The sequence below is a fragment of the Aptenodytes patagonicus genome, chromosome 4 (genome assembly GCF_965638725.1).
Source record: "Aptenodytes patagonicus chromosome 4, bAptPat1.pri.cur, whole genome shotgun sequence".
NCBI classification, from domain to species: Eukaryota; Metazoa; Chordata; class Aves; order Sphenisciformes; family Spheniscidae; genus Aptenodytes; species Aptenodytes patagonicus.
The window spans coordinates 42,436,287-42,461,838 of record NC_134952.1 but is presented as its reverse complement, the minus strand read 5'-3'; the positions used below and the strand labels follow the sequence as shown (position 1 = coordinate 42,461,838).

Below are 25,552 nucleotides of genomic sequence, written 5' to 3'. Positions count from 1 at the left end.
TCCCACAAAACATGCCTTTTATAACAGAATCATTTCATCGAATTACTAGTCAATACAACTTGGTGTCAGATGATACATAATGGAAATAATCTACTGTTTAAGAATTTCTCTCCAAATAGCAGCTCGGTAAGGAAAGAGGCTGCTCAGCACCCTGGCATTGGTTCTCAACCACTTGCAATATCAAACTTACAGTTTATGAAATCTGCAAAAAAAAAAAGCAAGCTCAGAGCTGTCTAGCAACGCTTTTATGATTCATTGCTACTAAGACTCTCAACTTCCATGTATCAATTTGTGACGGAGGCTCTGTACCGCAAACTTTAAATGACTAATGGCAATAGTCTTGCTGTCGTTTTCTGTTGCAGACACCTTCCCCGTTCCCCAGGCATCCAGGGACACCAGTTTGAAAATCAGAGTCTAACTTACCTCTGTGATGTTATTCAGTTTCTATTATTTCAATGTTAATGTATAAACCTGTCTACTAGACTGGACTTTTACAGTAATTATTAATTGACCTTTTACATATTTATGTAAAATGAGGCAGACTACACTTTCTGAAACAGTACTTTGCTCACTCACCCTGTGACTAAGTTAGGGAACAACAAAAGAGACTTGGTTTAGGGACAAGTAACTGTTGCATGTCCATGCTTTTCTATATAACAACTTTCAAGTGCCCTTTTTTATTTGTCTATGAAGCTTCAAAGCTATGAAGCTTGTTCAGATTTGACAGGTTGACTTCATTTAACTCATCCAATGCTTTAGGAATGTTTAGTTATCTTCAGTGGTTAGGTTTTGTTTAATTTTTAACGACATAACAGAATACCTCCTGAAGAAAAAGCTGTCAAACATTGAAGATTTATAGCCGATATAGAAGGTATGATACCAAATCGATAATACCCAAGTTACCAGTTTTTTGTTAGACTATAAACAGTTTATCACTAAATAGTAAAAGTCCACAGAAAATCCATATGAAAATCTGATTAATTTATAGTTGTAAAATGTTCCATTTTGTACCTCAAATGCACTGTGGATCTTGTTCAGACTGACAATTTCATTGAATTAACTCCACTAATTTACTGTATTTTAAAAGTTTTTTTGGAAAAGCAAATCAGCATCTGAAATGTGGGTGTTTACATCACTCATTTTTTCAGCATAACAGAAATTGCAGCAACCTATTTCAATTTTCTCTGCCCTAGATTCAGGAAATGATGCAAGTTAATTTCTGTTCGAAGTGCTCAGAAATATGGCACCTTGGAAAAGGATATTTTCCGGACCTGAGATATATGACTACTTATACTAACATCTGGCTCAAAATACAGGTGAGATTTCCTAAAAAAGCCATTTAAAAAATACATTTTGCTTTTACTTTTAAAATGGCAAAACCATGCTTAGAATCATTCCAATTCTCTTCAAACTTAAGTGAAACACCCACGTAACAGACCGTCCCATCCACTATTTTAACGAGATCTAAATATGTCAAGGATTGTCAACACTCATCACAGTGTGGATATTTTGAGGACTTGCAAACCTGAAAGAAGTTAAATTTGTTTAGACAAAAGCAGTATTAATAATACAGCATCGTTCATAAACATTGATCGGTACTCAACACCAGAAAGTGCAGCTGAAAAATAATATATGGATTTTTTACAATCCAGTCTTCAAGACATAGGTAGAATCCAGACCAGTACAAAATAATGAGCTCGCTTACTGTTGCTGTGTGGGAAAAGAGAAGAGGAGATAGAGGTGATGTTGTGGGAGGAAAACCGACTAAGTAGGCATGACAGGAGTATGGGGGCTAAATATAATGACAGGAACTTCATAACATGTTCTTCATAAAAGTGACAGGAAAAGCAAAAGAGGCAAACTGCACTCTGCCAAAAGCATCCATTCAAATCCTGAAATACTGAAGGATAGTTTTTGGTAGGACACACGTTGCTAAGCCTCTGGCTTAAAAAAAGAAGGATAAATGAGAATTGCAGGAAGAACGGTACTAAAGACTAGAGATCATGAACACAAAACAATGAAGATGAAGCACATCCCAGTCTAATTTGCAAAAGCATGTAGTAAGTATTACCGAGAGCCGCTTATTTGATTAAAGTACATTTAAAACAACCACAGAAATGAAGAACTTAAAAACCCGTACTTCAGTTCCTTTTTATCAACTCTGAAGTTAAATATACATACATTGTAAATATTTAGTGCATAGCTTTATCTCCATCGTAGCGTATGCCAAACTCTGTCCTTCTGGATTATTCCAAGCAGCGACCACCTCATTAATCCAGAATCTCCCTGCAAATCCCTCAACGCTGGGGACAGTGTCAGAAGGGAGTATGAGCCAGTTTAACAGAAGTTAAGGTAGATCTGGCCAGGCTTCTCCAGCCACGTCTTCAGCTTCTACCTTCTCAGATGCAAACTCGGGAAGGAGTGTCTGGGATTCCACCTGGACACCCTGGGATTTCAATATGCAGAACTAATAGATCTGCCACAGTGCTAATACACTACACGAGTTTTCCGTAAATGTCAACGGCCAGCTTGCCTTAGATCCAAAGTAGCGGTATGGAAAACTGCATAAGCTTTGTTCAGAGATGACCACTTAAATGCAAGTAACCGGAGTGGAGTAGGGAAGGTCAGAAGGGATAGGAAAAGGGATTGCATGGAGCTGGAAGTTTTCACAGGAGCAGAGGTGTTGCTTGTGTTGAGGGTATTCAGTTTAGGAAAGCAAGTTACTGTCTGCCAGCTGGCATTTTCCAGCACTTTCTTCTTTAATCAAAGCATGACCAAGTTTGCCGTTACATGAAGCCTAGAGTATATCATGTAGTGAAATACTGCACTAAATGAAGTGTTGGTAGTTAATTCCAGAAACTTCTAAGGAAAGTGAAATTGCTTGAGGTCTACCATCTATTGCTTATTTCAAAGAACCTATTTACATGAAAAAAACCCACTTGTGTTTTGTGCTCACTGCACTCAGTAGAAAGAGAAGTTGGTCCCTGACTTGCAGATTTTACAAAGGAGACCTATGTGTTGTCAGAAAAAAACTCACAGATGAGCAAAATGGGGGGTTTTATGTACAGTGAAGCCTTTACAGCAGCTTGTTATATTATGGAACTTTGTACTACATGACTTTCATCTTGATAGCTACAATAGTCTAGAGGAATTTCCTTTCAAACATTGCGTTAATGAACAAGCAGAGTGCTTTATTGTGGCCGAATATTCAGGACATGAGTTAAGAGGCATATCCAGATCCTGATGCTTCTCTAACGCAAGCAACTGCATGAGATTCTGACGTTTGCTAGTGACCTTGCTCCAGACACCATCCCCCAAATCCCCAGCAGTAAGGCAACTGCATGGCTTAGGGGATTGGTAATCAGATACTTCACCTCCAGGTCATCGTAGGTCTCTGGTTCAAGAGTGGCAAGGCTTTGTAATGACTTAAACACCATCGGATATTTATTTGGAGGCATATGGAGAAGTGAACATATGATTTCCGTGCAGCAAGCAGTAGACACGTCCACATAGAGATAAAAACATTATGACAGTTGCCAGTCTGTTAGAAATGCTTGAATGACAGAATATCAGTCTAACAGAGGTTGATTAACTCCCTAGTAACAGTCAGGGTTGTGTCTTGTTTTAGTGCTGGCTGGGTAGTAAAAGCATCATGGTTTAGACAGGATTTTGCAACTGAGAGAGGCAAAAATCTGTGTCTAACCCTCTCACTCTCCCTCTCCAGGTCGTAAAAGACTTTTAAAAGTGGTTACTGGAGACAAGCCAAAACCAACTTTAGTTTGAATTTTTTGTCTTAGCTGGTACAAATTCAGCAAGAGCGAAAATATGTTCTGCAGGTATTTTTAGGCACTTTACTACTTAGGAGACACTGTAAGTGCAGAATTTGAAACTTCAACGCATCCCTAATGAGGTTAAAACTGAAAAAAACCTACTTCCAAGGTCAGTATTAACCTGATACTTCTGGAGTCAGACTGTACAGCCTGTGTATGAGAAAAAAAGGTAGATGATGCTCCCTGCTGTGGAGGGACCAGGGCAGGCAGGTGTAATAGTAAAACAGAAACATGATGCCTTCTCCAATCTCCTGTCATGGCAGTTCCAGGAGAGAGGGGCTGGCTGGCATCAACACCCTGTGCATTGGCCCGCACTGCCTCCCAGTGGGCATCAACTACTGCTCTTTCCTGGGAAAAGGCAGGGTTTTTTAAGATGTCCGGTACAGAAGCCACTGTCCTCGGACAGCTAATGGGGGAATTCACTGATGGCGAGACTTCTGGTTTCTAAAAACAAAATACAACAAAACTCTTGGTCACTTTCAAGTGTGCAGCTCCCTGCGATAATCATCGCTCACCCATGGGTTTCTGCAGAACGCAAGCCACCATTTAAAAAAAAAAAAGTTTTGGCCCTTAAAATGTGAATTCATGTAGTATTGACTCGCACACAGAGGGCTCTGTCCCTGTCACTCACAGCTTTGACAGGCAGCAGCAAAGCGGTATCACATCACATGGCTGCGGCCAGTTTTACAGTACCCTCCCAGCAGTGTGAGAGTAACTGATTTTTCCTTTTCACTCTTCTTGAATGTGCTCAGAGCACCAGCACAGGACAGTAAAAAGGGATCCCAAAAATAGAGAATAAAACAGTGGGAGGAAAGAGCGCCTTTTGCTGCAGTAAGGTCTCTGGAAAGCAGTGGAAGAAGAGTTGGGGGGAACCATTTCCGTACCTCTTTGCCAGCCTACAGAGCTTCACAGTTTGTAGCCCCAACCTGCCTTTTCCTACTGGGCTCAGTGAGCCAAGGGATCTGTTCAGAGCCGGGCACCTCAACTCTATGCCTTTCCCAGCAGAAAAACCAATCCCTCCCAGCCCTGTGCAGGTGCTGCTCTCTACCTCAAAACAGTCACATAAACCTTTGTGTTGAGATGTTTGTGTGGTTACTGCAACCACGAACAGGCAGGGGGCTTTGGGGAAAACACCTCTGGGGACCCGTGGAAGTCACAGGGCTGTGCAAACACTCGTAAGGATTAGAGCTGTTGCCCACGCTTTAAACATCGCATTTGTTTACGTCTCATACCATGATCTTACAGAATGGGGGGGAAAAAACCACATGGTGCTAGAGCACTTGTACACGTTATATGAATAAACAAAGACTTCTCTGTCTAGGTGTGTCCAACTACAAAGGTCACTTAGGTGTGGTTTTTCTCTTTTCCTCCAAAGTGATCCTGTTCAGAGTGTAATACCCTGTTTCATTTCTACAGTGCTTATCATTAAAAGTTAATGTTCCGGATCCTTGGATCTGATATCCTCCCAGTGCACACGAGAAATAGAACTGAGAAATGTCAAAGCAAGCAGATAGTACTGAATACACAGAAAAGGCAAAAGTATTACATTGGAAGTACTGTTCTTGCATCACGCTGCTTTGTGGAGTGCTCACATAATCAGGTCTGTGTGTCTGCATGTGCATGTGTGAGACTCCTTCAAAGGAGGAAATAGGATGCCTGACTTTTAGTGCAGAAAATTAGTAACAAAATAGACACAAGCTAAGGGCTGAAAACATCTCTGTAGTCTCGTACTTAACCTGCTATCCTCAAGAAAAACCTGTTGACTTTTCAGTGTTACTCTGCCCAGGCTGCAGACAGTAATTAATGGGCCTGTGTTACCCTAGTCCTATGACAATCGCTAAAGTTAAACGTTTGCACCTTGATTTTTACAAGTCGGTGCCCCGAGCGGAGTTGCCCACCCAGCTGAGAAAAGCCAAAAACCCACTCGAGCTCTTCCATTCCTTCCCATTTTCCAGGCTGGGTGCAGGCACGGTTAGCCGCAGCCGCAATCCGGGCTAGAGCAGGTGCAGCGGGAGCACACGCCCGGCGGCGGCGGGGCGGGGGCCGGGGCCGGAGCGTCGGCCCGGTACGGGGCGGCCACGTGGAACCGCGGCTCCCGCGGCGGCTACTTCCTGCTCCGCATAACCCCGGCCGCTGCGCCCAGCGGGCAGGCAGGGGCGGCAGCCCGCAGCGGGGGAGCCTACCGGAGAGGAGGGAAAGAGGGGAAGGAGGAGGAGGAGGAGGAGAGGGAGGGGAGGGGGTAAAAAAGAAAAAAGGGGGGAAAAAGGAAAAAAAAAAAGTAAGTTTGTACGTGCAGCGGCGGCGGGAGGAAAGCCTCCGCAGGCGGGCGGCTGCCGGAGAGCAGCGGCGGCCGGGGGAGGAGGGGGAGAGGAGGCGGCGGCGGGGCCGTGCCGTGCCGTGCCGTGCCGCGCCGCGCCGGGCGGGGGGCGGAAGCCCGCCGGTGCGCGGGGCTGGGCGCTGCGTGCGCGGCGGCGGGAGGGAGAGGGCGGGCGGGAGGATGCGGCTGAAGCTGGGCTTCCTGCTGCGCGCCGTGCTGCTGGCGGGCAGCTTCTTGGGGCTGCTACTGCTCTGGTCCTCGCTGTCGCCCCGCGCCGAGGAGCCGGCTCCCCCGGGACGGACGCGGGTGAGTGTGCGGCCGCGCAGGGCGGCGGGGCGGGCGGGACGGAGCGGGTGGCGGGGCCGCCGCCCGGGATGTGCCCGGCGGCGGCTGCGGGCGGGGGGCGGCTGCCCGGGCTGCGGCCTGCGGCGCCTGCAGGCCCGAGAGGGGAGCGCGGAGCGGCGGGGCCGTCCCCGGCCGTCCCCCGGATCCGGCGTCCCTGCCCGGGCGGCGCCGCGCCGCGGACCGCCGCCGCCGCCGTGGGGCGGCCCGGGCCGCGGCGGGGCCCGGGGGCGCTGCTCTCCGCTGGGGCCCGCGGCCGGGCCCGGCGGGTGTCCGGTCCGCCCCACCCCACCCGGCGCGGGGCCGCCGCAGCCCCCCCGCCCGCCGGGGGCCGAGCCGGGAGCGCGCCGCCGGTCTCAGCCGCCGGCGTAGTGGTGCGGGCAGTGCCCCGGCGGGGCTCTTCCCTGGGACCTCCCCGCCGGCGGTGCCCTGGGCACCCAAACAGCGTGGGTCCGTGTCTCCTTTGGGGGCTTTTCCATCCCTAAAATAACCGCGGCGGTGTAAGCTGCGTAAGTATCCTGCAAAGGTCTCCCCCAGAGCTTCAACACAGGGTGCAGGTGTTCCCCTCTCCCACTCACCCCGCCACCACGGATCAGCTTCCTGACGTTTTACTAACCAAACGGCAGGTTTCGCCAAGGAGAAGCAGCAGATCAGGTAATTTAAGAACAGCGCACGGAAAGCCAAAAGGCATTGGATTGATCTGCAGGCGGTGCAGATCTCCCACCCTGAAATGCTGGGGTAACCCGTGAGGCACGGGGTGGGCAGCGCTTCGGCTAAGAGGGATGGTAACCTCTAGAAATGCTTCGGGAGGTCAGGCAGACGAATCTGGGGAGTTAGCCTTGCTGTGGCCTTGGTCACATCAGGCGAGAATACTCTGACTCATCGACACCATGGTCTTAGAAGGAGTCAAAGTGCTTTCTCCATTTTCCCCAGATGTCTTAGAGCTGTGGAATGTAACTGGACTTAAGGGGATCTGCTTGAAGTAAGATTAGTCAGGATTATTTTCATCTTGGTAAAGTCATAAAATTTTACAGTTATTATCTTAAAAAGTGATCTTTTATGATGTGTTCACTGATGATCTTGGTCCTCTCTAGTGGGCTGCTTTGATAATTGCGGAAGGCAAGCAAGCTGACAGAATTCTTGTTTTTGAAAACTGGAAATGACTTTGGACTCCTTCAGCAGATGCTCTGTCTTCTGAAGCTGTTACAGTTTGCTGTATCTTGGCAGTTACTGCTGAGATAATAGGCCATAGCGGTTCTTTGGAGATACGCAGTTTATTAAGCGGTGAAGTTTCTGTAATCTGTTTTTCTAGACACAACATGGGCTTTTCTGTGTACAGAAAAATCTTCGGGAATTTTATTTGCATACCTCCCAAGAGAACGTCAGGCACGTTTGGTGTCAAAACCAGTCGAATTACTTTTCCTGCTTAGGAGAGGGTAACAGACCTGTAAAGTGATGTTCTCTGGGGGAAAAAAAAATAGTTATGATTGTGTTGGTGTGTAGGGCAGTGACCATCTTCAGATGATTATTCTGGGGTGACAGGTGAGATTTGCAGTCCTACAGTGTGCGTGCTGTACCGATTTATGCAGGTGCTGTAATGAATCACGCCACCCTTTCTCACAAACCTGAAGGCTTTCACTCGGAGACTTTTGAGCTGAACCCATGTATCCACCTCCATTCACATGTGAGGTCTAATTAGGAAATGGTTTCTAGCTGGTGTGCGTGGCAATAAAGGAGTCGGAAGGGTTTTTACAGTCCGGCCCCCGATAAAGCAGCATTCTGTCTTCATTACTCCTGCCTTGACTGGAGGAGGAAATATCCATGACAGCCACCTCAGGAAATAATTCAGTCTTTGTTGGGAACAAATATAATTATATTAAGTAAACACTGTCAGAGTTGAAATCTAAACAGAATATCTGGTTCATTAGCTAGATCAGCTGTTTACTTGTCTTTGTGATATATATGAGAGTGGGTAACACATGCTTCATCATTTCCTGGGAAACGGTGTTCCTGTTACTAAATTTATGTTTTGGTTTGGACTGCTTTCCTCCTCAGAAGCTGCTCAGGTGATGAATACTAGTTAAACAGTAGTGAGTGGGCTCGCTACTAGCAGTGCCTCAGCATATTTCTGGAGAGCTGGCAGAGCCCTGGAGTATGTCCAAAGGTGAGGGCCTGTGTATCCTGCTGGGTGAGACAACGCTGGCCCCGTGAGGTGGGCTTGTATCTCGGGGTATGCTCCCTGCCGCATCTGGAAACAGACTGTGCGTTCGTACAGTTTTGGCATGTTGGAACTAGGAGTTTAATCATAACTGCTTCTCTGAAATGCACTGGTGCACACTTTGTTCAGTCATACAAATGTGTATGTTTGCTCTGTTTTTAGCTGCTGGAAAGTTTGTTAAGCTAAAGATAACAGAATAATTCTTCTTCCCGTACAACACCCTCCTCCCTTTGCTTGTGCTGAAAGCTCTAGCCAACAAATGTAAAATTCCTTCTCAGACAGTACCAGCTTAAAATAGAATTTAACTTTTTACAGCTAACCTCAGGCAGTACCCTTTCCCTCCCTGCACTGTAACCCTGGGCACTTTTTAATAACACCTAGACATTAAAGAAGCAAAGATGAAAACTTCTGCTGTGTTGTTCTTTTTATGTTTATAACCTTGAATCTTTTCCTGCTTAGAGCAGCAGACAAGAATGGGATAGACGGTAATACTGAAGGTCTTGTAGTAGTGTTATAACTATATACCTTTACCAAAAAAAAGTATATTTTCCCTTCAAATACTGTGTTACATTTTTTTCTGCTGATCTTGAAAGATTTCAGAGGATCTTTTGGAGAGGCAAGATGATTAATGTACAGAGAGTTTTCAAAGAAAAAGTGAAAGTGGAGAAGTGGCTGTTTAGGAAGGGAATAAGAGAACACAGAGATAATAGCAGTAATACAGACAGTTGGAGATAAGACCTTTCTTTCTGATAGAAGACTACCACAGGCGTATATATTCACTGGTGCGTATTCAGAATCTGGGGAGACAAAGCCCTTCCCCAGGTAATCTGCCTGTGGAATGTTGTTTCTGCAAGACACCATTTGAGGAAAAGGTGCTTGTAGGATTCAGAGGGAGAGGTTAAAGTATTTATTTATCTGCATTATCAGAAATATCCAGACAGAATAAAATAATCCTTATCCTAAAGAGCTTTTAGTTTCCAATCTAAACCAAATAGAAACAATGAAAATATATTAAGGTCTGTCCTCAGAGTCTTTAAAAGCTTATCTGCTTTTGTGTAAGTAAGGACACCTGCTATCTGATAGTAAGGATTACAAGGGTACTGAAGATTTAGGCAGGGACACTCTTGTTTATGGCTGTGAGAAAAGATTAGGTAGAATCATTGAGTCGATTATTATGTGCATGTTGTGGGGTCTTCTGGATGTTTTCCAATACCTCCTGCTTTTCTGGATCAAGGGGTCACGGTTTTGGAGCTAGCAGGAAATGATTGAGGCTATTCATCGTAAGAAGATTGCTGTAGGGATCTCAGCTATAGTACTTGTTGGTCTCCAGCGAGATGTGTCACTAATGATCAGCCTCAGAGGTACAGCCTTAAAAGCTGGTGTCATCAAGGAGTGGGTAGTACAGCAGGCAGAACCAATGGACTGAAACGGTAAAGAAAGTTTTATTACTGAAAAGCTGAAAACAGCGTGTTTGGAGGAGTCAGTGTAGTATAGGTCAACTATAACTCTCCAAATCTGACCAATTACAAAGTGTTAAAGTGACCAAATTAGTATTCAGAAGCTTTAAAAGTTATGTATAATTGAGGTTGGTGGTTTTGGGGTTTGTTTTCGGTTTTTCTTTTTGAAAGATCTGTTTATCCTGCCTGAGGCAAAGCTCGAAGTACAACTTTGCAAGCTCATAGTCTGTGTGGTAGTATGATCAGTGGTCTCATACTTCCTCTAATCTTCACTGGAGCACTCCAAGAAGCTGATAAAAATGACCCTTTTCATTTGTCCATATGAAGGAAAATAAGTAGGAAAGATTGTCCAGCGTGTTACTTATCCCCTCCCGGAGCCTAGGAAGGTAGCAAAAGGTTTGCTGGGAGTGCGTGGCCTTGCACAGGTCAGAAATGCGGTGGTGAGATTGCAAAACCCACAAAGTAATTTCCCTGTTCTGCCCTCTTCTCGTGTGCAGCGAGGAGAGCTTCCCAAAATCTCGGCACGGGCTGCCTGGCCTCGTATCTAGGAACCTGGTGCTTCACATTTGAAGCATTACAATACTTGCAGTATTTCCCAACTTCAGCTAGCCCATAGCCACTGCACTTGAGCCACCGATGGGCTGCCATTAACTTGCCTTGCCACGTATTGAAGGCATTAAATTTTCTATGTCTGTAACTGACATGTGCTTAATGGGCTTTTGTTTAGGGAGTATTTGTTTATCAACAGTTCTCAGACTTTCTGGACTGGGTTCCCAGGGGGTTTTTTTGTGTGTGTAAGTAATTGGACAGCTCTCCCCTTCCTCCTACCACCCCTAAAAGCATGCACATCTCCTACACCAGGTGTGCTCTCGGTGCTCTATAACTTAACAGGAGCTTTTGAGGTCACAGTCTCCCACCCTTAGACATTTATACCCTCATCCCCCCATCAGGACAGCTGTCTTTGCTGCCAGATGTCATGGCAGCCGTGCCATAGCGAGGGAGGAGCTGTTGCCCTGAGATCAGGAAGGGAGGCTCTGCCGAGGGCCCTGGTGCAGGTGGCGATTCTGGCACATCCCTCTGGTTCGGGAAACCAGATGATGGGCTTGCAGCTGGGGCTGTGGGCCCTTGCCAACTGCCAAGTTTAAGCGTTACAATTCCAACGTGGCCACTAGAAGGTGGAAAATTTATGATGTGGAGGCGGAAGAGTTAGGAAAAAAAAGCCAAAAGCTGAGTGGACATTTTCTGAGCTTTCTGGTGACACCCCTTCTTCCCCACTTTAAGGACTGCTAATATCCTGTATGCCTTGGCTGGATTGTCACCGAGAACTTAATGACAAGTTGCAGACCAAACTTGAAGTGTTATTGTGGTTTAAATTAGATTCTTTGCAGTGGAAGTCCCAGCAGAATTTCTCCACTTTCCCTTAAGGACTAATGGCAAATGTGCTTAGGAGAGAAACCGAGACACAGGAATTTGAAGTTGATATCATTACTGGAGGAAAGGTGGGAATCGGAATAAGATGATAAATCTGATGTAACAGGGAGAGTGGTGTTCAGTGTCAAAGGGATTCAAGTTGTCTGAGTTTGGTAAAAACGTGATGCATTGTGATAAACAGCTGATCAAATAGAAAACAATCTCTCTCTCTCCAATTGCTTTGTATAGTTATCTATACGTCAGTCACTTTTTTTACTGGTTTGTCTTTCTGTAATTGGGTGAGACCTAACACAAGGAGCGCCACATCAGTTCTGCCACTCCAGCATTATCTGAAAGCTCAACACAATCATTCATCATCTGAGTGTGAAAAGCTCCCTACAGGTACAGGGCTAGACATAGGCACGCCGCCTTCTACAATCAAAGCCATAATAAGTCACTACTTCTTGTGTGACACTCAGCAGAAATGAACACCTTGACAAATTTTTCATGTTCAACAAGTTTTGTTTGCAATCTGTGCGCAGGGCAGCGGTGAGCTTGCTATAGCCACAGTATTGCTGTTCTTGGAAGTAAGCATCACTTTCTTTTTCCCCTCTGTTTATTACAGTAATCTTTAGTGTTGCTAGAAACAGTAATAGGCAAAATGTTTTGAGATATTAAATGCTGATTTTTTTTTTTTAATGTGTGCTTTCATCTAAATTGGCTTTGAAAAAGCTTGTGAAAATCTGTCACCCTTAAGAGTGAGTAAAAACCCCAGTCCCTATCATATTAAAAGTGAAATCTTTTGACAAATGCTTCCAGATATGTTGCAGAATAAATGACCATAAAGCGGTTTCCTGAATAATGTGATGAAAGGGGGGGGGGGGGGGGGGGGGGGAAGAACCTACATAATTCCTACAATTTATGTATACATACATAGATTGTATTAAAACTTTCTTGAACTCTTTTGTCATTAAGATCCCTTGTAATAACTTAGGTAAGTAACTCGTTATTATCTCAAGGCTATTACTTGTCTACTCCAGAGAGAGCAGTTTCACACCATTTTATATGTTTGTGACAAGATTCCCTTCGTCCTGTTCTAGTCCCCAGTGTTACCATTTGTGGTAACACCTGCAAAATGAAAGATCTTAAGTTAAGGCTGGCATTTGCTTTTTAAGAATCCCATTGCGGGAGAAGGAACCAGGGAACCTTTGGCAGGATCCCCAGCATATGATGAAAGGTGGCTCTACTCTCTTAGGTGGGATTATGCAGCAAAAAACTTAGTAATTGTGTCCGTTTAGGGAAGTGTACAGGTAAAATTATTCCCCTGTTGCAGTACCTAACGGAGAAACCGTGAGTAAGACCACAGAAATCAGGAAGGATCAACGCAATGGGTTGGGTAGGTTGTCATTTGTTTTTAAAAAAAATGACAGAAGTGATAATTTGTGCTGCTTAGTGGCCAAACAACGGAGCATTAAAAATGGCATGTAATAAAGTCCTTTTTTAAATAAAAATCTAGGTAATAGTTAACTCTCTATTTTAAAGGTGGTGAATTAAGAGATGATGGCAAAGCTGAAGTAGCAGAAGTTCTGGTGCTAGTAAAAGGCCCAATGGGTCATCAGGATGCCAGCCTTGAGAGAAGGCGTGTCATATCCAGAAGTATATACATGGGTTTTTCGCCACATGGTTGAGCAGCATGCACCTTCCCTAACCCAAGCTCAGCAGAGTTAAAATTGCTTGTATTGAGCTGACGTTCCCTAATGAAAAATGACAGTATCTTTGTCCTATTTTTGTCAGATATTAAATCAGCATTACGGGAAACTGCCAAGTGGAAATAGGGCAGGATAAGCTGTTACATTAATAGGTTTGACTTCTACCTTGGGGGGGCGGGAGGGATGCTTTTTGCAGAAACTAGGCCATATAATCTGAGAGAAGGATTCCAAGTGTGGCAACAGTTACATTTAATTACTAGATTTCCTCCGTAAGTATGGAAAACAAACGTCTACTGTGAACGATTAGTTTAAAAATAGCAACATGCTGCTTAAAAGGCTGCCTCCTCCATCAGTTTTCTTTAATCTTTTTGTGAATTAAAAGGAATTTATCTTGCTTGAATCTGCCTTTAGCAGTCCACCTTCGCCCCACAGTGCTCTAGATTTAGACACTGTTTTGGTGAGTGAGGTTTTCCCCGCCATGACTAACAGCAATGCCAAGGTAACGTCTTCAGTAAGGAAGAATGGCCCTACAAAGGGGAGCAATAAGCAGCCAGCAGCATGCATGTCTTCACAACCTGTGATACTGTTTAGGCTTGGATTTGGGGGTATTCTGGCCTTTCACCTAATACAGGTTTTAGGGAAAAAAAAAAAATTAAACTCGGTAGATTTCTGTAAATTTAAACCAAAGGTCAAGGTTGTGCTTTATAGCAGATTTCTAGATTAGGATTTACCAGTTTAATTATAGCCTCGTCCTTGAAGGAGCTTGCTGGGAAAGTATGTGCTTTTGTGGAAAAGGGGTGTTTTGTTGTTAATAATTGTAAAAAGATATAGAGGAGAAGGCTGATACTTGTATTCTACCTTTGTTTTTTAAAGAAACATCCTTATTGTGTTCCCCCTGCTTGGGATCGAACAGTTTTGAAATGTTTGCTTACTCATCGGAATATCATTTGAATTGGTAGGTCTGAAATTTGAAAAAACAAATTCTTTGCGTAGTGCGAGCTGTTTTTGAAATAGGTTGGTGCTTTCCTAGGGATGCATTTTATAGCACAGAATTTCTATTTTCTGAAAACCCATTGATTTTCCACGTGGGAATAAAAATATTACTCTTACTGGGCTAAATATATACATTATTCCTAAAACAAAAATAGCTACTTTTTGTAATGAAGAGATGATGCTTAAAAAAGGATTGTATTAAGCAGGAATTAAGCATGCTTCTCCATGCATAAGCGTGCTTTCTTGCAACTCACAAAACAAATTGCTTTTTTTTCTCCTTTCTGTTATAATAAACTAATTGTTTGCTGCTCTATGGTGGTCTGTATTCCTTTTAAGTTTCTCTTACCATGTCTTCTTGAATCCTTCATTCTAATCGCTGACTCCAGTAATATTAGTATTGCTCTGGCTTTCCTAAGCTACAACTTATTTTCCTTTGATTTCCTTGTGGAACATTCAGTTGCAAATAGCAGCAGTCGGCACTGATGTGTGGTAAGCCCCTGAGCAGCAGGAGAAAATTTTAGGAAGGTGTAAGGTAAAAACAGTATACTGGTTTACATGCTGTTTACATTTGGAAAACTTTCTTTACAGTTGAAGGTCTCAAAATATAACTGTTAATGAAATTAAAGCATAAGCAGATGGTGCTCAGCCCACAAAGTTTCTTACTTATTTTGTTGTCTTTTAAAAAAATTGGCAACGAAAATGGCTCAGCAAGAGCTGTTCTGACTTGAGTGAATACAGTTGATTTTTTTTTAATAAGGCAGAAAGTATTATGTTAAATAGTGTGCTTTAGAAAAAATACAAGATTTTTAATGAAATTGAATATAGGTTTTTTTCATATTTGAACATTTTTGTCACAGCTTGGGGATTAAAATTTGCTTTGGTTTTAACCTGTAGTAAAAAGATTTCCCTCTTAAGGATGACTAAAAAAACCAAGGAATAGCATTTCAATAGGGCTGAAGCATAGCAGCACCCCATTTTATTTCTCAATTCCTGCCTTTATGGATTTGAGGTATTGAAGCAATGTCTTTGTTTTGAGCTAGTTAATAAGAATTCTAGATATGTCAAAGAAAGAGGTATTTATCGTTTTAAGTTGGCTGAAGAAAATGCCTCATCTGTAATAATATTTTGAAGCAAACCCAAAAAAAGTAACCAGGCTACCTCTTAAAAGCATCTGGGATGGTAATGTCATGAGTTTTCTATTCTTCCTATTGAGGAAGGAAGACCAAGAAAGGCAATATTGAGATAATGTGTTCTTCAGAGAAAATAAATTGTTCTCTGCATGCTTTAGTCTTGAAACAAGATTTGCTACACTCTCACTTAAATGAGGTCTTAAAGTCAGCTCTTCAAGGCTTGTAATATATGTCTTTTGTAAGCCATGCATGTGTCAATGGTGCATTTATCATGCACCTTAGACTGCTTCACCTGCTCTGGCTCTGCTAATCCGTCTCCCACAGTGTTATTCTAACATGCCAAAGCCTCTGAGAAGCTTTGAACAGCAGCTATGAAATATGTTGGGTTTTTCTCACCTCTTCCACGTTTTCCACCCTTATTTCCCTCCCCTCTATGAAATATCTTCCTCCTGCACAGAACCGAGACCTTCACTAGTGATTAGCTTAAAAACAGTGTCTCAGTAATCTGCAGAGGTGGAAAAGGGTGGGAGGCAGGGTTTTTTGTTGTTTGCTTCTTTTGATGGAATATGACCTTGTAGTGATTGTCTATAAGTGTGTTACCTGCCTCTGATTGGAGAGTTCTTAGCCAGTAGCTCTCAAGTCCAGAAGGATGGTGCATGGGTTTCCTGTGCCTCAGCTCCTGCTGGTGAGGGAGTAGAATCTCCTGCTGCCTCTTGTATCACTTTTTGGAGATCCTCAGCTCCAAATGCTGATATTTCACTCAATGTAAGATACTCCTACAGCATGAGATTTACTGAGTGTGTAAAGTGGTCTTGAGTACTCTCTGTGGAGGTATTCCAGCCCTGGGTGTCTAAGTAAGACTGCAGATTAGTTTCTGGGATGCATTTGTGTGATCTTGGTGTCTAAGAGTTGAAGACTCCTTGTGTCTTCTGTCCCTCTGTGTTTTCCAATACCAATCTAAAATACTTGTCTTGAAGACTTGCTTATTTTTTAGTTACGTAAACAGTACAAGACATGCTGGGCTAAGGAAGGCCAAGAAGTGTTGACTTGACAATGAGGCCATGAAGCTCTTTGAGCCGGTCCAGGCGTGAGCTCCTCCTTCAGGGTCACCAGCAGAAAAAACATGCTCAGGGAGTGCAGCTATCCCTGGCGCTGGGATCAAGACTGGGAGAAGACTTCGATGTCAAACCTGGGGCCAACAGTTACTCTGGCCCAGCTTCGGCAACGTATGATGAGGCCCTTGAGTGCTTACAAACAGAGCAGTGAGTAGGTGTCCAAAGTGTCGATACCACCACTGTTATTTCCTATAGAGCACCAAAGGTGGGGAATCTCTGTAAGATACAGAGTTGCCATGTTAAAGAGCAGACTTGCCTTTTCCATGAATAGTCGCCTCAGTCACCTCTCAGGGAGTTACCAAGTTTTGCTCCTGTTACTATCTTCTACCAAGGCTGGTGATGACAGGGGAGTTGTCAAGCTGTTGTGATAAAAGGGAGCAGACTGCCAGGATAGTTCATGTAGCCTTTAATCTTTGTGTATGCCTGAGGGGCCTTGGGAAAAGAGGATAGCAGGGAGCAGGCCGGATTAATTTTTCTGGATGAAATGGATATGTCCTGGGGGTTGGCCTACTTTAAAAATAATTAGAATTCTTTGAAATCTGCTGTCCTTGAGCACACTTCATCTGTCGTACATCCCCTTTCTCTGACTCCTGTACGTCTAGATCTTGTGGTTGAGAGATGTGAGAGATGCCTCGTGCCTCTTTGGGAGGTGTTTGTTTTGGCGGTAGTTCCCAGGGGTGCATAATTTCTAAACCCAAGCTGACTTGAATATATGTGTGTGGTGAAATGTGCACAGGGACTGCAGGTAATCAGAGGTACCTAGCTATGGTTTTGCTGTTAAGCTGGGAACAGAGAGGCTGCTGGGCTTACAGTAAGGCATGCAAGACGCTGATTTTCAGTTCTTAACATAATTTTTATATTTACTGGAAACAATAAGATATCTTTTTGTTCTAAAAATTAACTTTTTTAAACAGTCCTGTATGTTTGCATTGGGTGACGAAGGTATGATTGGATCCTTAGAAGGAGGCTTGATGATCATTGACAGCAGCCAGCACAAGTCCATGTTAGTGTAATGAGGTGCATTCATCTTTTGTTCTTCCAGGTTCTTATTCCAATCTCATCCTCAGCTGAAAGATGAATACCTCAATTTATTTCTTTCTTTTCCTGGTGATTTTTTTTTTTTCCTTATTGGTTCTTTGTGGGAATTTGGGGAGTTAATTAGGCTTATTCTCATGACCCACTGTTCAACAACTTAAGAGTTTTCTTGCACTGCGGTATGATATTAAATGATACAGATACCTGGAAGTAAGGAAGGAAGATAAATGATCAGACTACTTCTCTTGACTTTATCCTCTGTAATAGCTTGGGCAATCCATCTTCTAACAGGTTTGTCACAGGATATAAAATGCTAAGGTTTTTATGGAAGAAAAACTGTTTCATTTTAAACTCTACAATTCATGTCTACGATTAAAGAAGTCTTTACAGCCTTAAACGCTAAGCACCAAATTTTTCACTGATAGACTTGGCCAGTTAGCGCTGCTGCAAAGGAGAGGTGGCTTGAACAGGTTTTTGAACAGGTTTTATCTTGCACGATATTTGCAAGAATTTAGTCTGTACCGATAACTTGTCAAAATACAGTTTGCAGTTTAATCCCAGCAATCCTAATTTTCAGGAATTGTTCACAGCTGTTAATTTCTAAGAAACAGACGGAACTTCTATCTGTTAATTTGGTTTATCTAACAACCGTAACATAATGGTACCAAAGGCATAAAGTCGCAAGTAGAATTTATTATACTTTTTAGGTCGATGCTTTAAAAATATATTTTAATAGCTAAACAATAATCTTGACTCTGCCTTAGAATGCTCACTGGTGAGAATGCTTTCGAGTATCAGAAAGAATTGTATTTTATCATCTTCCTTTTTTCATTCTCAGACCTGAGATTTCCTAAGTCCAGAGCAAAATAATTTTTACATAATTACTAAAATGCATGGGCATTTATTTTTAAGCCGAGTTTTACTGATGAGGAAGTTAAGGTTTCAGATACCGAATCAGTGTCTTATAGCTGAACCCATTAAATATTCCTGTATGTAGTTGTATGTAGCTGATTTTCTGTACTTTGGCTTTACAGATGGAAACCTTCCAAATTTAGGAGAGCTAGTCATACTCTAACACCAAAACCCGACAACTTTCCTGTAGGAAGTCCATTTGCTCCCCCGCATGCATTTGTTAATTTTGTCAGACCTTAATGTTGCTTAACTGTTTTTATACTGTATCGGCTATAGGACTCAAAGAAACTTTAAACCGTATGAAAAAGACCAGTTATGACAACTCTAATGTTTTATAACCAGTGCTGGTTTTATCCCAATGCATGTTAACCTCTGCAGTGTTCCTTTGCTTTTAAAGTTTCTGTTTCTTTACTTATTTTGCTTTATTTTGTCTGTAAACTGAAGAAATGTGGCCAGCACTAGATGGGCACATTCCCTAATACCCTTTCTTATCTAGCTGTAGTGGCATAAAAGATTGGATACAAGAGTGAGAAAATACATGCCAATTTTGCTTAATTCTTTATCCTATGTGGAAGGGAGTTCTGCCTGACGTCTGGGTGCATTTTATAAGGAAAGGGCAGTACTGGAGATCTAGAAATACATGTTCAAATCATTGCGCTGTGTAAAGTCACAATTTATGTATTTTTAATGAGAACTCTATTGATGCTTGGCGCTTTCCCGGAAAGGGAGAAGTGCCCTTACCTACTGCAGGGCAAGCGCTGGTTATGCACATCTTCCCTCTCCTCCCAGAATTTAAGAACATGCAGCTATCGCCTTAATCTGTAGTGACAGGAAAATAATCTCTTTTTTCTTGTAGCTCTGTTTGGGTTTAGAAGAATAAAGGGAGATTCACACTGCTAAGAATATTTAACAGAAATACTGTTTTGTTTAGAGCATAACAGCGTTCTTGCGTTACCGTTTACCATGGAAAACACTGGAAGAGCGCTCTGGGGTATCCTGGGAAGGTGAACAGCACCCACTGTCCAGACCACCCAAAACAAAGTCTGTTTTACTGTTATGGGCTTTCCCTGCATAGGAATGCTTGGATTATTTCTTGCTTCTGTGACTGAGATGGGGTCTGGGTGTGGTGACTCAGAAAACCACATGGCTGGGCAAGCCTGCGTATTTTTTTCTGGTGCTCTTAGTGCACCATGAGTGTCTGGCCCTAAATTCAGGAGGGACATAAGCGTGCTGCCTTTATGCCGCCGCTTCCTCAGCCCAGCAAGTGGGTCTCCTCCAAGGAAGAAAGGTTTAGAGAGAGGCACTCTGGGGGTTGGTTGGTTGGTTGTTTACTCTGTTTTAAAGGTACAAAAGAAACAAACCCTCTCTTGAGCCAGGCAGCTGCTCTCCTGGCCAGGCTGCAGGTGCATGTTCTCCCTGCTGCCCCGCAGAGGTCCCGAGGAGGGCTTTGAGGACGGCTGGAAATCACTCTGGGGGAGCAGGGCTGCGTGGCGCTAGTCTCTCCTCTGTACACCTATGCACAAGTAATGGTTTTAAACGGCCTGGGGAGGCAGCTGTGTTCTGTGTGTTTTGCTACTAGGGCACTCTCCTCTGTTTTTCAGCTACCCCTTGGTTCCAGCAGCTTTTTTTTTCGCGCTCCTGTTTTGAACTAGCTCAGCACTGGTGTTCGCCTTGGTTATGGTTGCCAAATTCATTTGGCTTGCCCGCACAGCTGGCCTCAGAGTCCTTGATCCAGCTCAGCGTGCGCTGTAAAGGTGCTTGTGTTGGCTCACGGGCAGGACAAAAATGTGTAGCAGGGAAGTAAACTGTTTGTAGACATGTATCCATCCTACTCTGGAACATCAGCTTGAAAAATCCAGCACCTATCAGACAGAGGTTTAAATCCACAACAAATGAGCGAAAACAAAAATGTAAAGGCAGCTTGCCTGTATCAGCTAAAAAAATACTTTTCATTAATTTTCTGCAAGAGCTAGGTGCATCGTGTAATTCGTATTCCTGGTATTCCACAGTTCACCTTGCAGCAGAGATGAAAAATATCACCTTCAGGTTTTACTGTATATCTGCAATCTTGGGAAGATAAATGTCAATGTAATGCATCATAGTATTGACATTCAGAAGTCTTCCAAACTTCGCTTTTTAAATAAAACAGGGAAGTCAGACCTGAGTCCCTTTACTCAGTAGGAAGAGTAGGCAAGTGATTTTTTTTTTTTTTTTTTGCCACATCTTATATAAATCTGAATTCCTTTACAAATCTACAGTTGTGTCATACTGTCAAGAATTACTGAAATGGAAATGCCATGCTAAACAAAAGGAAAATACACTGTTTCCAGGTAAAATATTGTGTCTGAAGTGACTTTATTGCTTGTGGCTTTCAGCTGCTTTTTAGTAAAAAGATGCACAGAGTTTCTGCTATTTATGTTCTGTTGAAATTATTAAAAACGGAAAGCTGAATAGGAGCTTATTTTTAAGCTTTCATATTTTTTAATTGGAATTAAATGCAAAGTGAAAAATTCCAGCTTTAATGATGTCAGAAAGGCTATCCAAATTTTTTTGCATAGGATAATTCAAGCTGGAAGGGACCTGATGGAACCTCCTGTTCAAAGCAGGGTCAACTATGCAGTCAAACAGGCCGCTCGGGGCTTTGTCCAGTTGGACCCTGAAAACCTCTAAGGAGAGAGACGGTACAACCGCTCTGCCTAACTTGTCCTACTGCTTGGCTGTTCTCATGGTGCAAGTTTTTTTTATATCCAGTTGAAAATTTCCATCAATTTCACCAAAGAACACACTGACACCTCTTCATTGCTGTCCCTGATATTTTTGGTTTGCTATGACACTTAAAACTGTAGAACTGTTTAATTGTAATTTAAGAAAAAAATAGTGGGTTTTCTGGTTGGTTTTTGTGTTGGGGATTTTTTTGTTTGTTTTTAGTTTACTGGAACTGTTTAGTGGCATAGTGGCTCGGTCTGGTTTTCTCTATCTTAACTTAGAAGATTTGTCCAAGGCTACATTGTGTGATAAAGTAATGTATTGAGAAAATGATGATTTGGGTAACTCGCATATGACAGTTTTAAAGAGAGCATGTACCTTGTATGTTCTGCTGTTGTCAGTTGTGTGCAAGAACTTTTAAAAAAGAAAGCACCTCATCCCAAAAGGTGACTGAGTAATGACAGCAGTAGTATTGGCTTGGTTGACAACCATGCAAATGTATTGTCTCTTACAGAAAAGGCTCTCCTATATTGCTTTTCCTTACCATTTTCAATATAATAGTTTTTAAGGTTATTGAAAGGTAGCAAAACACAGTGGATATTATTTCTTTCGTATTTTGATTAGAGTATCTTCCTTGTGGATTTTTGGGTTTGTTTTGCTGATTCTGTTTTGATATACAGTAAACAAGTCTATATTGTTTACTGTCCTGTCCTGGTACATCTGTCAGTTCATCCTTCTCTGGTATTTGATGGCTCATGCATATAGCTTCTCTTTCATACAGAAGATCAAAATACCGACATCTTTCTTTTGCAGTTCTTCCTCTTGGGAGGCACTGTCTCTCCCCAGCCAGACATAAGTATGAATGGCCTTACTGACTCTTCCTTCTCCAGCTGCTGGCCAGATTTTTCCCTGTTAGAAACAGACTCTCTTTCTCGGGGACTGCAGAAGGCTTTTGAAAATAGTTTTCTGACAGCTTTAACAAAATTGTCTTTGTTAGAAGTTAAAGTGCAAGGCTAGCATGTAAAGGTCTTGATTCAGCCAGTTGCGTTCTGATTTAAACACCCGTTCAATGAACTGGATAGATCATAAGTATGCTTCGTTAATATCTTTTCTGTGTTAGGTGCAGTAAGCGAAGGGCAGAGTTTTCATAAATGCAGTTATTAGCAGCTCCATTTGAAGCCTACCAGGAGTGTGCATGCTTCATACTTGTGGAAATAGCTCTGACTGGGAACAGCATTACTGGGGCGAGTATAACCTGAGGAAAGGCTTGCTGTCATTTTGAGATCAGTTTTTAACCAAAATTCCATTCTGGTTATTTACATGGAGAGTCTGAGTTGCCAAGACTTCTGATTTCATAACAAAAGTGTTTACAAGGGGTAAACATTTGTTAAAAAGATAACAGTGCTTCAGACAAATGCCTCTGGCTTATGCTGTTTGGATGGTGGGGGTATCCTGTGGTTAGACCCGGTGCTGAGAACACGGACTTCCATTCCTTGCAAGCAAGAAGGATCCTCATGCATCTTTCCTTGTGTGCGCTGTACGCTAAATAATTTAAACAGTAGAATGCTACAGTCCAATTGCAAAGGAATCAATGCACACGGGAGGATGATGTTCATTTGCATCTTCTCCAGACACGTGGTCAGAAATGCCGGCCGGAGTGTACCTGAGCTTGGAAACACAAAGGTCACGTGAAAACTCTCCTCAGGATCTGACAGATGTAGACAGGTCCCTTGGAAGATGTTGGGGCTAGAGGTTGATCCTTGGTGCCATGTTAAGAGAAAGCAGTAGGATGTTGGTTCCCAAAGTTGGCTTTGAGAGTAATGTTTTGAACGTTAGTCTCAGGCAGCTTCAAGTTTAGATTGCTGGCACCACTGTGGATCATCTGCACTAACAAAGTAAATGTCAAGGCAGTACGTTTCTTGAAGTCCATGTGCAGCGTGTCTGCTTCTCCACTAGGTCTTGTGGTCTCAACGTGAGCGTGGTGACTTCTATAGTCGAAATAAAAGATATTGCATGGAGAATGCAGAGCTAAGTGCAAGGCTGGAAGCATAGTGGAGAGCAGACGGGTTCAATGGAGTCCATTTGAAGAAGTTTGCGGATCATGTTATAGTATTCTTGCTTGCTATCTAAAAGATGCAAAGAACCTGGCTGTGCTCACACATGATGTGGCTTCTAAAGCAAAGCTATGAAATAGGTTTTGATATTCGTGTTTACTTCAGAGCAAAACAAGTAATGTCACTAGCTGTATTTGTCACAGAAAGAGTAGTCAATTTACCAAGATTGATTTACCTGTTCAGTTAATGGGTTCTTGTTAGTTTAGTATTGTTGCAGATCTTTTTTCATTCTTATATTTCAAATGCATGTATTGTGTTGATTTTCTTTTTTTTTAAAGTATTTAGGACAGATAAGAACTTACCTTTCCTCAGCAATTCAGTAGAATATAACTAATTTATTGGCAAATACCACACAGATTCTCTTTAATATCCTACATAGAAAAGATGCAGGAATGAAGGGTCAAGGAAGGATGAGACAGAGAACACAAGTGATCATAACAAGTGATTTCCCCTCACTTATCTAGTCAAGCAGTACACAAGGTAATTACGTAAATACTCTGAATTTCTGAAATCTTTTGGGAGTTCAGATGAAACTTTCATAAACTGGTTTTAGACTGTATGTGTAATTTTCATACAATGCAGCTTTTGGCTTCAGCTGGCTGTTTCTTTGAAAAAGCTTTCAAAATGGTAGGGTTGATCAAATTGTGAAATGCGATTTAAAAAAAAAAGAGAAATAGGCTGTCGTAAAGCTTGAGAATGGTAACAATATTTTAAGATAAATGAAAATCTAATCATGCAGTTTGCTTCTTAATAGCAAGAAATATGAAATGAGATTGATGTATGTGTCTTTAAAAATTGAGGCAGACAAGATATAGCACAGAAACCTGCATCCCTTGATCAAGCATGTCCATCAGTGATGGATTTATTGTATTGTAAATGTCATTTACTCACTGAGGTATATAAAACAAATGCATGATTTTTAAATATCCATCTGTCAGATGATTGAGAAACAAGGATGAAGTTCCTATGTGGGCTTTAACCAGTGCAATGTTCAGAGCTGGTGCCTGGAAGGCCAGAAAAGCTGTCCTCGGCTGCTTAGAACATGAGGATTGATGGTCGTTTTTGGTTTTTTTCTGAGGCTTTTTCCCTCTGGAAAAAATAATAGAAGTTGGATATTTTCAATAGCAAAGTTATGGATTATAAATTGTAACTCTTTGGTGCCTTACTTTTTAAATTCAAAGCATATGCTTGTTTTTACCTGCTTATCTCTACAGCTTGAAATATGATTTCTTAAATTTTGATTGTTTAAGTCCAAAAGAAACAGCTTCATCTCTTTCTTCAGTCTACAGAGAACATTCCTAAAAGGGGCTTGGTCTTAGTAAAATGAAAAGCCTTTCCCCCTCATAGTCTACTGTGTAACACTACTACATAGGAAAAGGAGGATAATCCCTCCTTTATGGAAGCAAATGAAGCTGGACAGAGGGCATCTTAGAAGTCCTTAAGAATCTCTAATGTCCATATGAATAAAGATGAGTTCTATTTTTAAGATCTCACTCAAACATACGCATAAAATGAAGGATATTCCTGGAGCGAGACAGAATGTGGAAGGAGCAGTGACTCAACTGAAAAGGTCACAAGCTTCATTTAATGTTGAACGGTAGTGATGAGAACAAATCTTGTACTGAACCTCTTAAGTGATGCTGTGTTTTAAGCCTTTCACCTTGGAAGGCGTAACTTGCTGCGGGGGGGGGAAAGATGAAAGAGGTTTTCGGTATGGGAAAGAGATGGCTTGTTATTGCTGAACCGTTAAGGGCTGAGGAAGGAAGTTCTTAGCAATTGTAGTAATGCCTTGAGTGTAGGTGTAGGACCGGACGAGACCAGCTGCTGGGCACAAAAGACAAGGCCATGCAGCTGAAGATCAGGGAGTGCAGGAGTGAAATGAGAAAGTACCAGAGAGAAGGTCTTAGTGATAGAAATGATAGTGTTCTGGATTATGGCAATACTGCAGTGAAATAATTCATTCTCGTGGCTGTTTTCTCTCTTTGTCTTCCATTTGATTGCAAAAACTATTGGAATTGTTTGCCGAGCACTTGAAAGCGTGTGCATGTGGCAGTAGTAGAATACTACTGTAGAAATAGTTAAACTACATGGATCAGCATATACTAAATTGACAAGACATCAATACAACACTATATTTTCAGGTATTCAGGATCATTTGATCTTAATTTTTATTAATTGTTAAAATTTAATAGTCTTAAGGGATCTACAGGGGAAGGAGGTCAGTTAAGCTAAGAAACGGGACCTGCTTTCCTGTGTGAATACCA

The 25,552-nt window shown here is 42.5% G+C and overlaps 1 protein-coding gene across 2 annotated transcripts in view; it reads left to right on the top strand.

Moving 5' to 3' along the window:
• Positions 1–6,327: 6,327 nt before the first annotated feature.
• The window catches only part of GALNT7 (polypeptide N-acetylgalactosaminyltransferase 7), a 74,885-nt gene continuing 55,660 nt past the window's right edge, over positions 6,328–25,552 (top strand). For both annotated transcript variants that reach the window (XM_076336515.1, XM_076336516.1), the window contains exon 1: positions 6,328–6,453. In XM_076336515.1, coding sequence (XP_076192630.1) covers positions 6,328–6,453 — 126 coding nt within the window. The remainder of the gene's footprint in view (positions 6,454–25,552) is intronic.